At 36.1% G+C, this 12,699-nt stretch overlaps 1 protein-coding gene across 1 annotated transcript in view; it reads right to left on the bottom strand.

The window, feature by feature from the left end:
* Positions 1-12,699, bottom strand: part of LOC124787832 (vacuolar protein sorting-associated protein 13D) — a 557,316-nt gene that overhangs the window by 28,187 nt on the left and 516,430 nt on the right. The window contains exons 61-62 of the mRNA XM_047254770.1: positions 10,851-11,025; positions 4,954-5,153 (exon numbers count right to left, since the gene is read on the bottom strand). Coding sequence (XP_047110726.1) covers positions 4,954-5,153; positions 10,851-11,025 — 375 coding nt within the window. The remainder of the gene's footprint in view (positions 1-4,953; positions 5,154-10,850; positions 11,026-12,699) is intronic.

Here is a 12,699-nt window from a genome sequence, read left to right as displayed (position 1 = left end):
ACAAATTACCTGTATGTGGGTGTACAGTACCATTACTGCTGCTCACATTATAAGTACTTGTAGAATTCAAGCCACAATCTATTTACTAGATCGAAACATTATTCTGACAATAGACTTTATTTCTATATGGAAAATAATGAAATGAAAGAAATGACAACTGGTCACAGAACAGAATAACATCCATAGTCATTTAAATGGAAAGGCTATAAATGGTGAGTCACTGGTGGCAGATCTATTTAATATTCATTTCTTAAATGTAGTAGAAAATATAGGGAAAATCAATTCAAGACAAAAATTGAAGCACAATGTTGAAAAAGCAGCTTTCATAAAATTCAATCATAGGATGTCTCACTCACTCTGCTTTTTGAAACTATAAAAATTTTACCTTCTCTCAAAAGTAAAACCCCACTTGCATGTGGTGGTGTTTCCAACAGAATACTAAAAAATTATTCACACATAAGACGTAATGCATCACTAACTTAGAGCTTTTCCAGAGAGCTTGATATAATTCATCATTAAACCCCTCTATAAGAAAGGCAATAGGAGATGATAAAGGTGATTGGCACTTCCAATATATCCACTGACCATAAATACTACCTGAGAAACACCACAAAGCCTGAAAGTACATTTAGCTTTCAACTGGTCAAGGTACAGGATGTTACTAATATACTGAGGAAAATGAAGAACAGTTTTAGTAATGACGTTTATGGTTTAAGTTCAGCCATGTTAAAGTGTGATTCAGTTCAACTGCCAGAATTGATAACACATGTAGTAAATACATATATTTTGGAGGCTCAGTTCCCAAAGGCACTAAAGTTTGTTAAAGTCACTCCAATACACAAAAAAGGCAGCCTCTCAAGTTGTGATAATTTTAGGCCTGTTTCGATTGTGCCAATCTTGTCTAAAGTGATAGAAGCTATATTAAATAACCAAATAGTAAAATACTTTGAAGAAAACAAAATCTTCACTGATAGTCAATTTGGCTTCAGATCAGGGTTAGGAACTGTTAAATCTGCCTTATTACTTTTAACACAGTGTGTGAAGCAACTAGAAAGCAAGCTAGTGGTTCAGAATAAACTCTCTGATTTATCAAAAGCTTTCGACACTGTGTCTCATGAAATCTTATTGAACAAACTGCAATTCTATGGCTTTACAGGAAGTGCTCTGGAATTGATGAAATCTTATCTAAGTAATAGAGTGCAGAAGGTGGTTTTTAATGGTGCAGAATCAGATTACTTACCTGTGGGCATGGATGTCCCCACAAGGTTCTGTACTTAGCCCAATTCTATTTATTATTTATATAAATGACTAACCATGTAACATAGTTGGGCCGTCAACTAGGACTTACTTATTTGCAGATGATCTTGCAGTCTGTATAACTGCAGAAACAGCACAGAAGGTGAAATATGAAGCAGACCAGTGCACTGTCAAAGCTGAAAATTGGTGTAAAGCTAATTCCCTTTGTGTCAACCGCAAAAAAAAAAAAAAAAAAAAAAAAAAAAAAAAATTTTTTACAAGACCTGTATGTATTGTGGAATAATAACACTGAACTTGAGCAGAGCTCAAATGCTGTTAATTTTCCTGGAATCTCAATTGATTCAAAATTATCCTGGGGTAGCCATAGAGAAAAAGTGGGAAGTAACATTAGCAAAGGAATATTTGCTCTAAGGAAGCTGCGTCTTTGTCTAAAAGTGCCAGTACTTAAAGTGGTTTATTTTGCTTTAATACACAGTCACATTTCCTATGGTACAATACTGTGGGGACATCAAAGCAAGGCAGCTAATGCCTTCAAACTAAAAAAGAAGGCAATAAGATTTATATGTAGCTTGGCACCCAGAGCTCACTGTAGGCCAAGCTTTAAAAAATTACAGATTATGACCCTGGCGTCAATATTTATACTACAGTGTGTAATCCATATTAAGGAAAACTATCCGAGTTATCAACAGTATGACATGCGACATAATTATAACACAAAAAACAAGCAGGACCTAGTTTCTTTCTGATGTAACAATAAAAAAAAAAAAACACAAAAGTGCTTCTTATACAAGTCCATAAAATTTTTTAATGCAATACCCCAACATATCAGGGATCTTCCAATTCAAAAAAAGTAAAAGAATTTCTTCTTGAGCTCAGCATTTATGAAACTGATGAATTTTTAAGGGAGGCAAAGAATATGGTATGACTACACTTTGTGATTAGTTTTTATATGCTTCTATATATGAGTAAGTCTGTAATTGGCTAAATTTACTATGCAATATCAATTTGTACCAGAAGTTTCTCTGTTTTGTTTTTGTGTGAAGGTACCTTAATTATCTGTGTCATACTTATATTGTGTAATATTTTTCTTGTTTTTGTAATTATTTGTGTAACATTTATACTATGTAACATTGACTTTTGTAATGCCTCAGATGATCTCTGAGGTCTCTACAACAATAAAAATCAATCAATCAATCAATCAATCAATAACTACAGAACTGTTTCACTACTGACATCATTTTCCAAAAATTTTGAGAAGGTGGTGTACTCTAGAACAATATCACACTGGAACAGCAACAGTATTGTCAGTAAATCACTGTTCGATTGTCAGAAGAGTTGCTGAATTGAGAATGCCATTTACACATTCATTCGCCACATTTTACGAGCATTAAATAATGAAACTGCACCTATCTAATGCACAATGTAAATCAAATTATTCTTCTAGATAAACAAAGATTTTATGGAGTTGATGGTATAGCCAACCAATGGATGTTATACCTAATGATGAGAATGCAGTAAAATGAACTTAATAATTCAACCCATATAAGCAGGGAGATTCTTCTGACAAGGGAAAAATCATTTCTGGGATTCCAAAATTCTCAATGTTAGGACCACTATTGTTCCTCATGTTTGTAAGCAACCTTCCATCTAATACGAAGCAAGCACAGTTATTTCTTTTTGCAGATGAACCCAAAAATACACACAACAGAAGAAATGGTAAATAGTTTTCAAAAGTATTACTGAATGATTTTCTGTAAATGATCTTCCACTAAATTTCATAAAGACATAACATACTGCACAGCTAGAGGTAATGATGATGAGGTCCCATACTCCGAGGAGCCGCACCACCGTACTAGACATGGTCCCAGTGGAGGTGGTTTGCCATTGGCTTCCTCCGACCATAATGGGATGAATGATGATGGTGATAACAAAAATGACACAACAACATCCAGTCGTCTCGAGGCGGGGAAAATCCCCGCCCCCACTGGGACTCGAACCCAGGAACTCGGGCACGGGAAGCATGAAAACTACCACAAGACCACGAGCTACAGATGCAGCTATAGGTACTACACCAAAGTTCAGTGTAACACATAGTGAGGAAATAATAACTAAGGGAGAAACTTCAAAATTTTTAGATGCCCTTACTGATGAGAATAAACACATATTTGAACTCCTAAACAACTTACTGTAGTTCAGTCACATTTGCAGTTTAACCATTCCACGTCTTACAGAAAGAAAAATCAGTAGGTGGGCACATTCTACATATTTTAATTCAACAATAGCATATGGAATAATGTTTTGAGGTAACTCATCTTTAAGAAAGAAAGTCTTCGTTGTTCAAACATATGCTGTAAGAATAAATAATATGTGGTTCTAACCCATGATTACGTTGCAGACACCTGTGCAAGGAGTTAGGCATTTTGACAATTACTTAATAGCATATTTATCCCCTCACGAAGTTTGTCGTAAATAACCCACCACAGTTGAAAAGGAATAACGATGTCCATAATTACAATACAATAAAAAAAAAAGACATGTATGTTAGACACACTGCTAACAGCTGGGGGGCAATCTAATTGTTATATTATTCTGAAATATCAGGTATGCCAAGATCACTTTTAAATATTTTTATTGATTACCAGTTTCAACAGATCTGTGCTTTCATCGTTGGATCTTGTAACACATTCTGCTAACATGTTACAAGATCCAGTGATGACAGCGCAGATATGTCGAAACTGGTAATCAACAAAAAGATTTACAATCAATCTTGCCATACCTGACATTTCAGGATATTAATAATTAAAAAAGACATTCGTTAGTCCACATTAAGGTTGTCTTTAACACAAAAAGGGGTGCACAATGCTGCCACCAAAAGTTTTGAACACAAACGTTTGACGGACAGCCAAGTTAAACTTGGAAACAAACAGAAAAAGTTTCTCTATTCTGTAGAAAAATTTCTATTTTTGTAATATGTAAAACATAGTGGGTACTAATTACTAATTCACATCTGTGTTTAAAAAAACACTTGTAAATGGTCAGCACGTAGCCATATTTACATTTGAATTTCATCATAATACCAATACGGACCTCTTTTTTAAAGTGATTTTTGATTTTTTTCCCAAAACTTCATGGAATGCTCTTTTTTCCTTTTTTAAAAAAGAACATAGAGTAAGAAACAGAAGTTTGTATTTGGAGATGTTGCAAACATGGTTAATATCTCAGCTTTAAAAAAAGGCAATCAATATGAAGAAGCTGTAGCATACACTGCTATTCATGTGTGCGAGTTGTACTCCAGTACACAATATACTTTTCTGTCCTTGGGATGTAAGTCCTTTTCACACAGAGAGTACTTTATTAAGCCTTACAACATGTTGCTGCAGGCAACAATCAGGTTCATCCAGCAGCAGTGCAGTGCCATTGAGGTATGACAACTGTGCAGTCTTGAAGAAGCACTTATCGTGATTTAAAATTACTGCAATACAGCTGAATTAGACATCTCACTCACTGGCAGCAGTTTTTAAGTTGGACTAGGCTACTTTACACCATGAAATATTGGTATGTGTGACATTGCTTCAACTCTACAGTATTTAATACTTACTTCAGCAATACTATTCAAGAATGAATTTTAATTTTTTCCCTTCATACACCATTGTGCTACAAATGCCATGTAACTTCTCAGTATAACGTAAACTTTACCTGCATGCCATCATTTGCAGCTCCTTCATATGTCTGCTTAAAGACACTGGTAACACCTCCAAGTAGGCCAAAACCTAGGCCTTTGAGTCCAGCTACCAAATGTTCACCACTACTGCTGTTTCTGACTTTGCGTATCCGCTGTCTGGTCTCCTCATGTTTGTCATCCAGAATGACTCTACCTAGGCCATCAGACAGAGATCCTGAAGCACAAAAACTCACGATTAATTATGAGTCACTAGTTATCGTGAAGCATACTGCAGCAATTCATTTTCAGCAGAAGTGAAAATGTTGCAAAAGAATCAAATAAAAAGAGTTTTGATCGTGTTTTCAACTTTTTTTTCATTATTATTATTATTACTCTTTCTTTTCTCAGATGTTATGTCTAGTCAAAAATGGAAAGTGATGCGGACCTTGATCAAGCGTGACTTCCTTTTAACTGTACGGTATACGATACATTGCATTTAGGAACATTCGCGTAATTGAACATGAATCAATAATTACAGATTTCTGTAGTTGTATATATAAGTTTGGATGTAGTTGTATTGTGTTGATGCACTGGTGGATATTGTGTGGTATGACTCCTGTAGTTGACAGTATAATTGGTATAATGTCAACTTTATCCTGATGCCACATGTCCTTGACTTCCTCAGCCAGTTGGCTGTATTTTTCAATTTTTTCTCCTGTATATTTGTTGTATTGGGTATGGATATTTCGATTAGTTGTGTTAATTTCTTCTTTTTATTGGTGAGTATGATGACAGGTTTGTTATGTGGTGTTGTTTTATCTGTTGTAATGGTTCTGTTCCAGTATAATTTGTATTCATCATTCTCCAGTACATTTTGTGGTGCATACTTGTATGTGGGAATGTGTTGTTTTAGTAGTTTATGTTGTATGGCAAGTTGTTGTTGTATTATTTTTGCTACATTGTCATGTCTTCTGGGGTATTCTGTATTTGCTTGTGATGTGATCTACTGTTTCTATTTGTTGTTTGCAATTCTGCATTTATCTGTTGTGGTATTGGGATCTTTAATAATATGCTTGCTGTAATATCTGGTGTTTATTGTTTGATCCTGTATTGCAATCATGAATCCTTCCGTCTCACTGTATATATTGCCTTTTCTTAGCCATGTGTTGGATGCGTCTTGATCGATGTGTGGCTGTGTTAGATGATATGGGTGCTTGCCATGTAGTGTTTTGTTTTTCCAATTTACTTTCTTCATATCTGTTGATGTTATGTGATCTCAAGGGTTGTATAAGTGGTTATGAAATTGCAGTGGTGTAGCCGATGTACAGGGTTATTACAAATGATTGAAGCGATTTCACAGCTCTACAATAACTTTATTATTTGAGATATTTTCACAATGCTTTGCACACACATACAAAAACTCAAAAAGTTTTTTTAGGCATTCACAATTGTTCGATATGTGCCCCTTTAGTGATTCGGCAGACATCAAGCCGATAATCAAGTTCCTCCCACACTCGGCGCAGCATGTCCCCATCAATGAGTTCGAAAGCATCGTTGATGCGAGCTCGCAGTTCTGGCACGTTTCTTGGTAGAGGAGGTTTAAACACTGAATCTTTCACATAACCCCACAGAAAGAAATAGCATGGGGTTAAGTCGGGAGAGCGTGGAGGCCATGACATGAATTGCTGATCATGATCTCCACCACGACTGATCCATCAGTTTTCCAATCTCCTGACTAAGAAATGCCGAACATCATGATGGAAGTGGGTGGAGCACCATCCTGTTGAAAGATGAAGTCAGCGCTGTTGGTCTCCAGTTGTGGCATGAGCCAATTTTCCAGCATGTCCAGATACACGTGTCCTGTAACGTTTTTTTCGCAGAAGAAAAAGGGGCCATAAACTTTAAACCGTGACATTGCACAAAACACGTTAACTTTTGGTGAATTGCTAATTTGCTGCACGAATGCGTGAGGATTCTCTACCACCCAGATTCGCACATTGTGTCTGTTCACTTCACCATTAAGAAAAAATGTTGCTTCATCACTGAAAACAAGTTTCGCACTGAACGCATCCTCTTCCATGAGCTGTTGCAACCGCACCGAAAATTCAAAGCATCTGACTTTGTCATCGGGTGTCAGGGCTTGTAGCAATTGTAAACGGTAAGGCTTCTGCTTTAGCCTTTTCCGTAAGATTTTCCAAACCGTCGGCTGTGATACGTTTAGCTCCCTGTTTGCTTTATTCGTCGACTTCTGCGGGCTACGCGTGAAACTTTCCCGCACGCGTTCAACCGTTTCTTCGCTCACTGCAGGCCGACCCGTTGATTTCCCCTTACAGAGGCATCCAGAAGCTTTAAATTGCGCATACCATTGCCGAATGGAGTTAGCAGTTGGTGGATCTTTGTTGAACTTCGTCCTGAAGTGTCGTTGCACTGTTATGACTGACTGATGTGAGTGCATTTCAAGCACGACATACGCTTTCTCGGCTCCTGTCGCCATTTTGTCTCACTGCGCTCTCGAGTGCTCTGGCGGCAGAAACCTGAAGTGCGGCTTCAGCCGAACAAAACTTTATGAGTTTTTCTACATATCTGTAGTGTGTCGTGACCATATGTCAATGAATTGAGCTACAGTGAATTTATGAAATTGCTTCAATCATTTGTAATAGCCCTGTATTTATATGAGTGATTGCTTTGTGTATTTTGCTAGTTTCTGCTCGTTCTAGAAAGAATTTTCTTAAATTGTCTACCTGTCCATAATGTAGGTTTTTTATATCGATGAATCCTCTTCCTCCTTCCTTTCTGCTTAATGTGAATCTTTCAGTTGCTGAATGTATGTGATGTATTCTATATTTGTGGCATTGTGATCGTGTAAGTGTATTGAGTGCTTCTAGGTCTCTGTTACTCCATTTCACTACTCCAAATGAGTACATCAATATTGGTATAGCATAAGTATTTATAGCTTTTGTTTTGTTTCTTGCTGTCAATTCTGTTTTCAGTATTTTTGTTAGTGTTTGTCTATATTTTTCTTTTAGTTCTTCTTTAATATTTGTATTATCTATTCCTATTTTTTGTCTGTATCCTAGATATTTATAGGCATCTGTTTCTTCCATCGCTTCTATGCAGTCGCTGTAGTTATCCAATATGTAATCTTCTTGTTTAGTGTGTTTTCCATTGACTATGCTATTTTTCTTACATTTGTCTGTTCCAAAAGCCATATTTATATGATTGCTGAATACTTCTGTTATCTTTAGTAATTGGTTGAGTTATTGATTTGTTGCTGCCAGTAGTTTTAGATCATCCATGTAAAGCAAATGTGTGATTTTGTGTGGGTATGTTCCAGTAATATTGTATCCATAATTTGTATTATTTAGCATGTTTGATAGTGGGTTCAGAGCAAGGCAGAACCAGAAAGGACTTAATGAGTCTCCTTGTTATATTACACGCTTAATCTGTATTGGCTGTGATGTGATATTATTTGAATTTGTTTGGATATTAAGTGTGGTTTTCCAATTTTTCATTACTATGTTTAGGAACTGTATCAATTTAGGATCTACTTTGTATATTTTCAACATTTGTAGTAACCATGAGTGGGGTACACTATCAAAAGCTTTTTGGTTATCAATGTATGCATAGTGTAGCAACTTTTGTTTAGTTTTAGCTTGATATGTCACCTCTGCATCTAATATCAGTTGCTCTTTACAACCCTGTGCTCCTTTGCAACAGCCTTTTTTGTTCTTCATTTATAATTTTGTTCTGTGTTGTATGTGTCATTAATTTCTGTGTAATGACTGAAGTTAATATTTTGTATATTGTTGGTAGGCATGTTATGGGGCAATATTTAGCTGGGTTTGCTGTGTCTGCTTGATCTTTAGATTTCAGTTATTCCATGTGTAAGTGTATCAGGAAATGTGTATGGGTCTGCAATGTAACTGTTAAATAATTTAGTTAAATGTGAATGTGTTGAGGTGAACTTCTTTAGCCAGAAATTTGCTATTTTATCTTTTCCAGGGGCTTTCCAATTGGGAGTAGAATTAATTGCTTGGGTGACTTCATGTTGCAAAATTATCACTTCAGGCATTTGTGGTATCATCTTGTATGCATCTGTTTCTGCTTGTATCCACTGTGCATGCCTGTTATGCTGTACTGGGTTTGACCATATGTTACTCCAGAAGTGTTCCAAATCTGTTATGTTTGGTGGATTGTCTATTTTAATGTGTGTGTTATCTATTGTCTGGTAAAATTTCTTTTGGTTTTGTTTCCTTCTATTTTCACTTTTTTTGTATTTTCTAAGTCGTTTGGCCAATGCTTGTAATTTCTGCTTCTTTTCATCTAATTGCTCTATCGCTTCTTGTTGTGAGACTTTACTTTTTTCGTTTTTTGTTTGACATTTCATTTCTTATAAATTGTGTTAGCTGTCTGATGTCTTTTCTCAGTTTTTGTATTCTGGTCTGTAGCCTGTGTTGCCATGCTGGTTTCGTGGGTTTCTTCTGTGTGTTGGTTGGTTCTGATCTCTGCCTAGTGTGTATATTTAGTGTAGTGAGTGCTCCTATATAAACCAATAGTTGTAACTCTTCCATAGTTGTATTTTCATTTATTTTGTTGTGTATGATTGTGTTGATAGTTGTTATTGTTGGTTCGACTTGTGGGTTATTTGGTGGTCTATGCAAGAATGGTCTAATGTCTATATTTGTGTCTTTGTATTCTATATATGTCAGCTGAGATTTTTCTTCTATATCTAACATGTGTGTCACTTCGTGTTCTATTTGTGCTTGTTCTGGTGGCTGTCTTAATATTTCGTTTTCCTCTGATTGTTTAATTGATGCGTGTTGTCCTTTGTTTGTTTGCTCTGGGATGTTTGAGTCCATTACTGTATTGTCTTCTTCTTCTGATTGCACATTATTTTGTTCCAGTATTTGTTGTACCTGTTGTTTGATGTTTTCTAATTCTGACTGGGGTATCCTGTTATTTTTTATTATTACATGGATCTGATCAGCTAGTCGTTGTTCTGTTAAAAATTTTAATTCTGGGTATCTGGTAATAAATTTTGTGTATATTTGTGATCTGTATCCAGTTGTATAGGTTCCTAAGTTTGTTGCTTGGTAATAACAGAACATGAGGTGTCGGTTAACTTCATCTAACCATATCATCCTCTGTCTTTGTTTTCCTTCTAGAGTGGTTGCAGGAAGCATATCCTGCAAACCATCTCTATTTGGATTTAAATCATTTTCCGTGTGGCTAGCAGTGTCGTTACCATTGTGGACAGGCATAGGGTTCAAGCATTGTCCCCGACCATGACAGTGCTTGTCCGAGGCTTCATTAGTTCTGTCCTGAACCAACTAATCACACAAAAAGGGGGGTTAGCCCTATTAGTGGTTTGTTCTTTTCCTCACCTTTTACGACTGGCAGAACATACCGGAGGCCTATTCTTTTCCCGGGCCTCCACGGGTTTTGTTATTATTATTATTATTATTATTATTAATAGCAATCAGTTTCGAACCTTTCCTTGGATCACCTTCAGGCTTTTCCTGTCATCAACAGTCATTATGGTGGAAAATGCCTGAAGATGGTCTGAGGAAAGGACCAAAACCAGTTGCTAATGAATAAAAATCTGAAAATGCGATTGAGACTGTTTTTGTTTGATTTTTAGCATGTTATACTCATCACTGCTTTACTCTAACAGAATCTTTCTAAAATTTGAAAATGATGTAGTTGTGACAGCCAATCCAGAAGGCTCCAGGAGACAGCTGGATTGTCCAATCACAGCTGTAACATTTCCATGAATGAAAATGAATCATCACACGATACTCCGCTGCGCCATTTTGTTTTACACACACACACACACACACACACACACACACACACACACACACACACACACCATGCATTTTCATAAATAACACACTCAGATATGAAAACAACAATTAACTAAATAACTTACCAGTGACTTTAGCAGCTGAATTGGAAAGGCCATGTGTAACATTCCTCAGAAGTGCAGTAACATTGCCCTCAAAAATAAGACCAGACATCCCCTCAGACACATCGTTCACAAGGCCAAGGGGGTTTCCCAAAAAATCGACAGATCCCAAGATGATAGCTGCCTGCCACTTCAGTTCCTGAAAATGAGTGATTTGAAATTTTTGTTAGATCAGTAATAAGAAAACTGGCAGATTATATCCCCACTATATAACATGCAGAATCACACCAAGACATTCAGAAAAACAATTTTTCAGCAATAAGTCTCCAGGCTAATGTGCGTAACGCGTCCAAGAACTTAATGGTCAGCTGAATTCTGGACGAAACCACAATAAATTATTTGCAAGAAACCTTATGAAAATGAAAAAAACATCACCAAATTTATGCAATTCTGCATACATTCTCGCAATCTTTAACAGACAGTTGACAGACTTCGTTGTTGTTTACTCTAACAAAGTTGAGTCACGTCTTTCTCTAGTACTTTCCTCCTCCTCCTCCTCCTCCTCCTCCTCCTCCAGATCCACAGGAGAGTATCAAGGTGATGCTGAATGAACTTAACTGGCAGATGCCTGAAGATAGATGCAAACTATCCTGTGAAAGCCTATTTAGAAAGTTTCTTGATACAGCTTTAAATGATTAATCAGGGAATATATTACTGCACAAACCTCCATATACTGTTCCTGTAGGGAGCGCAGGGATAGATAAGAGTAATTACCACACATATAAAGCATTTAAGCAATATTTCTTCCTACAACCCATATGTGAATGGATCAGAAAAAGTCCTAAAACTGGCACAATGGGAAGTACCACTCTGCCATGCTCGTAGCAATGGTTTGCAGAGTACAGTTGTAAATCTAGATGAATATTAAATTTTATTAAGTTAATGTGCACAACTATCTTGTTTTATGTCTTTTTATCAAATGAAATACAGAATAGTGATAAAGTTCTAGCTTTCAGATGGTTGATTACCAATGGAAATTAATCCTAAGTTGATGAAAGATTAATAAGTCTGCTCCTACATTTTCAAAAGTTTACACATCATCAGTTGAATAAACAACCACAGATGAAAAGACCAAAGTAATAAATAATTTGGCATTATACAGGTGTTGATTAAATCATTACCACAACAGGAAATTCAGCAGAAATATAATGGTGTATTTTATACTGATTATTATGAGAACACTATTCTTTTGCTTTAAGAATAAATGACATATAGAAAAATTACTTGTTTATGTTATTTTATCCATGATGGATTGTGTTGGCCTCTGTGCTTGTTCTTCAACTAAGGATTGTTGATGCTGCACGCAACCAGCTACAAATACTTTTAAAAAAGGTTTTATTTTATTGCCATCTTTTGATGGTTACACCTGTTTAAATACAGATTATATTCATCTGCAACATTTCAGACACTTCAGCAATTTATTCTAGTGAATGTCATTTCAATTGCTTTCCTCCACCTGCATTTCTGGGAGGATGCATACATATATTACACAAATAACTGTGGCACATAAAAACTTCACAAACTTCTCCATGTCAATTGCAAATTTCCACATGTACTTTAAATTAAGCATCTGTTTTGGATAAGCCAAGGAAAGGTATCAGTATTTATTCTGGATAAACATGGGAGCATATGAGGCAATACTGACACCATAACTTGTCCTGAAGGATAGACTGAAAAAAGGTTACAGGATTCTTCCGTATTACCAGTGATAATAATTCAGTAATATAAAGGTAATTTAATAAACTGATGTTGATTGGATGATTACAAGAACACACCTTGACAATGGGAAGTAAAGAAGGAACTGTCAAAAAGG

Source organism: Schistocerca piceifrons, chromosome 3, assembly GCF_021461385.2.
Source record: "Schistocerca piceifrons isolate TAMUIC-IGC-003096 chromosome 3, iqSchPice1.1, whole genome shotgun sequence".
NCBI classification, from domain to species: domain Eukaryota; kingdom Metazoa; phylum Arthropoda; class Insecta; order Orthoptera; family Acrididae; genus Schistocerca; species Schistocerca piceifrons.
The sequence above is the reverse complement of the archived record's forward strand: the minus strand, read 5'-3'. Positions and strand labels throughout refer to the sequence as shown.